The sequence below is a fragment of the Humulus lupulus genome, chromosome 9 (genome assembly GCF_963169125.1).
Source record: "Humulus lupulus chromosome 9, drHumLupu1.1, whole genome shotgun sequence".
Lineage (NCBI taxonomy): Eukaryota > Viridiplantae > Streptophyta > Magnoliopsida > Rosales > Cannabaceae > Humulus > Humulus lupulus.
Genome location: NC_084801.1, coordinates 156,916,094 through 156,920,232, shown reverse-complemented (window position 1 = coordinate 156,920,232; position 4,139 = coordinate 156,916,094). Strand labels below are relative to the sequence as shown.

General features: G+C 31.3%; 1 protein-coding gene across 1 annotated transcript; it reads left to right on the top strand.

Annotated features, from left to right (window-relative positions):
- Positions 1-1,146: 1,146 nt before the first annotated feature.
- On the top strand, positions 1,147-3,898 carry LOC133800754 (cationic peroxidase 1-like). Its single transcript, XM_062238806.1, has 4 exons — positions 1,147-1,453; positions 2,433-2,624; positions 2,736-2,901; positions 3,340-3,898. The coding sequence occupies exons 1-4, from the start codon at positions 1,253-1,255 to the stop codon at positions 3,723-3,725; spliced, it is 945 nt and encodes a 314-aa protein (XP_062094790.1). The 5' UTR covers positions 1,147-1,252; the 3' UTR covers positions 3,726-3,898.
- The last annotated feature ends 241 nt before the right edge of the window (positions 3,899-4,139 follow it).

Here is a 4,139-nt window from a genome sequence, read left to right as displayed (position 1 = left end):
AACAGCTAGTGGCCACACACACATATAAATATGTACATAGAATTTTATATTAAAGTTATGTTTTCGAACTTTGTCACACGTATTTGCTAAAACTATATATGTATGCAGGAATTGGAAAATTCTCAACAGCCATTCATATTTTGAAATAGTACTTACGTGGAGATTCATACAGTAAAGTTGTACTTTTACTTATTCTTTACTCTTTCAAATCAAATCAACGTATTGTCTACATTGATCATTCCCACTTAGTTTTACTTTATTTGTGATTTAATTCATAGCTAATTTGATAAACCATCATTATATATATATTTTTTGGCGGGTTTATTTGTTCGTAAGATTTTTCTTTTAAAAAAAAAGAAAAAAATTCATCGCTAGCAACTTTGTTTGGATTTCTAAACAAAAAGAAAAAGTTGAGAATTTTTTTTAGGAAAAAAATTAAATTTAAATATAGTGTAATTTTATAAAATTTAGAATAATTATAAATATATTTAAAGAAAAATATCTTTTTTCTATTTTCTTCTCATAAATTTATCTCTTTAAGATCCAAACAAAATCTTATAAAGTAGAAGTTAATGGTATAAGTCTGGGATTCAAAAATATAAGTTATTAAGGTTTTAATAGTGGGAAGCGCATCATAAATTTCTAAAATGAATTTTAAGTGAAATTTTTTTTGGCCAGACCCTATAAAAATTTGAAACACAAAGATGATTACATATATATTTTAAAAAATATATTTTTTTCTGTTAAAAAAAAGAGTTGACCACCTGAAAGATCCATTAATCATTTTGCATATATATACACATAATCAAATTACAGCTAATGAAGTAAAATGTAAAACAAAACAAAAAAATCGACCTATTACCAATCTCCAAACCCTTGATTCTATCCATCTGTCAACCTCAGAATTTTGCAAATAATAATCGTATGTATATATATGTATACGGTGTATATAAGGACATACAATTCTTTATACTAAAAGAAAGAAAGAAAAACAAAAGACATAAATTTCTTTTCAATAAAATAATAAATGGTTGACCCGGGGTGGAAATAGTTGACCGAGTGCGAGATAAGGCCAATAACACTACTGTCCGGTATAGACTTCTCTACTATAAATACACAGCAAACCTAGCTAGCCAATATATCCTCAAACAATATTAAGCAGTAGTACTAAGTAGCATCTTAGCTAGCTAGCTAAGAAAAGCTCATAAACCCTGCTTAATATATATATAATTAAGCCCTTAAACTTGATATAATGGCTCTCTACTACTCCTTAGTAGTATTGTTTTCGATTCTTATGGGAGTTGCCTCAGCTCAACTTTCCTCAACTTTCTATTCTTCTTCGTGCCCTAATGTCCTTTCCACCATCAAAGCCGAAGTGAAATCTGCCGTCTCTAATGAGGCTCGTATGGGAGCCTCCCTACTTCGTCTTCATTTCCATGACTGTTTTGTCAATGCAAGTCTCTTCTCTAAGTATCTTTATCTTAATCTTATTTTCTTATATATATATATATATATATATATATACTACTATATATATGCAGTTTGTTAATTTCTGGGTCCTGTGGAGGTGTTAATAATATTCTTCTCAGTCCTACATAAATTACTATAAAGTTAACATATATTATCAATTACCGATTAAGGTTTTTAATTACTTGATTAGTATATGTTATTTAATTTAGTTGTTATTAGTTCAAATGGTTATTCTTCTGAGTCAGTCGGTCTAATTAATTATTATTACTGTTTGCGAGGGAGAATAATGCCTGGATTATATATGCCCGTGAGCTAAAACATTATTAGTATAATTATATATTATTCTGTGCCACTACATATAAAATATATTTTATAGAAAATCGTTATGATTTAAGTTTTTGAATAAGTCTTTCACATGCACATTATTTTTGTAATTAATTAAACCACACACTTTTGATTGGTAGATTTTTCTTTTAGTTTTCTAGCTACTACTTTTTTGCTTGAAATTTTCTAGTCAATTACTTGCTACCGAAACAAAGTTATATTAATAATTATGATAATTGGGTATGAAAAAGGAGTGAAATTAACTTTGACTTATTATTATTGTAGTTTTTCGATTAGATGCGTGAAATATAGGAAAATATATATCTCTAATAATTGATTTATTTTCTGTTTGTTTGGGGAGTAAGTAATAAGCTCAAAAGCATTATACTTTTTTTGACTTTAAGCTTCAGCCTCCAATAGTAACGCGTTTCGAATAAAGTTGTTGTCACAAAAAGTTGCTTACATACGACAATAATAGAAAGCTCCTTCAACATTTATTTAAACATTACAAAAATAAAAGGAAAATATTAAGCAACTGCCATGCAATGCCATGCGATCATGAATATTATTGTCACACTTTCAATTCTTCTATATCCATATTAACTTTTCTTGGAATAACATGTCGTTTTTTATAACAGGGATGCGATGCTTCGATATTATTGGACGACACATCAAATTTCACAGGAGAGCAAAACGCAGGGCCAAATGCTAATTCAGTGAGGGGCTTGGATGTGGTCGACACCATTAAGAGCAAGGTCGAGGCTTTGTGCCCCGGCGTTGTCTCCTGTGCTGACATCCTAGCCGTTGCTGCTAGAGACTCTGTTGTTGCGGTGAGACTAATTAAATCTTACTATATTTTTTTTTATAATAAGATATATATATTAGAGTTTCATAAATATAATTTTTTAAGGAAATATATATTTTGGGTTGTGTATTATTAGTTGGGTGGACCTACCTGGACGGTGCCATTGGGTAGAAGAGACTCAACCACAGCAAGTCAAAGTACTGCCAACTCAGACATCCCTGCTCCTACTTTGAATCTAACTGCCCTCATTTCTTCTTTCTCAAACAAAGGATTATCTACTAAAGATATGGTAGCTCTCTCAGGTATATATATAATTAATCCCAAACCCAATTAATGCCTTTTAGAGTTTTGGTTTTTATATTTTGGCAATGACAAAATCTCCACAGTCACATGATATGTAAACAAAGAAAAAGACAGATAAACAAGAAAGAATTGTCCTAAATTATTTGTGTTCCATTATAACCCAACAGATGTAGTATCTCTTAATCACAACAAATTTCTTCTTTATTGTCACTAAAAAAATAGTTTAGTCACAATTGTGGGTGGAAATAGATTATTTTTTAATGTTAATTTACAAAATAATATATATTTTTATAAAATGACTTCCAGACATAGTGTCGATAATTTTGACAAAGTATGAAATGTATCTTGAATATTATTTTATAAATAATTAAAAAAAATAACTATATTTACCTCCTAATGTTAACCAAGAGTATAATCATTTTCTTTTCCCTATACAGGTGCTCATACAATAGGTCAAGCAAGGTGCACAACCTTCCGGGCCCGGCTCTACAACGAAGCCAACATAGATTCGTCGTTCGCCACCTCAACAAAGGCGAATTGCCCGAGCTCAGGCAGTGACAACACCCTGTCCCCGCTCGACGTCACGACCCCCAATAAATTTGACAATGCCTACTTCAAGAACTTGGTGGCCAATAAAGGGTTGCTACACTCTGATCAGCAACTCTTCAGCGGCGGGTCAACTGATTCCCAAGTCCAAACTTACAGTAGCAATGCAGCCACCTTCAATTCTGACTTTGCCGCAGCAATGGTGAAGATGGGAAACATTAGCCCTCTAACTGGCTCCCAGGGTGAGATCAGGACCAGTTGTGGGAAAGTCAACTAATAAGCGCTCCTATAGGATAGATACATGTATTTCGCTTTGCATTGTACCAAGTACTTCTACTTTGATTTTGGCTATAATGTTTGTCCCTTGATGAGTTGTAAGCTCATTATAGCCAGTATTATTGTTATCTGTTTGGTTTTAATTTTATAAAAAATTAGAATTTCTGCTCTTTAGTTTTTGCCTTTATTTTGGATCTTGCATCCTTTACAATTATTATAAAGGGAAAAAAACTTGTCATATCCGATGTGCTCTTGTTATTTAGGAACATCTTTTATACATGTGGAATATATGATTTAACATCCAACTTTGACCATTGTGTTATTGATGTTTTTAATGATTGTTATACTCAACGGTGTAATTAAGATGTTTAATGATTGGAGTACATAATCGTCAAATAATAGATCGATGGAATCG

Bases quoted from the DNA above. Each gene is read 5' to 3' on its own strand.
- LOC133800754 (XM_062238806.1), top strand. From the start codon at position 1,253: ATGGCTCTCTACTACTCCTTAGTAGTATTGTTTTCGATTCTTATGGGA. The intron at 1,454-2,432 runs GCAAGTCTCTTC...TTTTTATAACAG, and splicing joins TCCATGACTGTTTTGTCAAT to GGATGCGATGCTTCGATATT. The intron at 2,625-2,735 runs GTGAGACTAATT...GTGTATTATTAG, and splicing joins CTAGAGACTCTGTTGTTGCG to TTGGGTGGACCTACCTGGAC.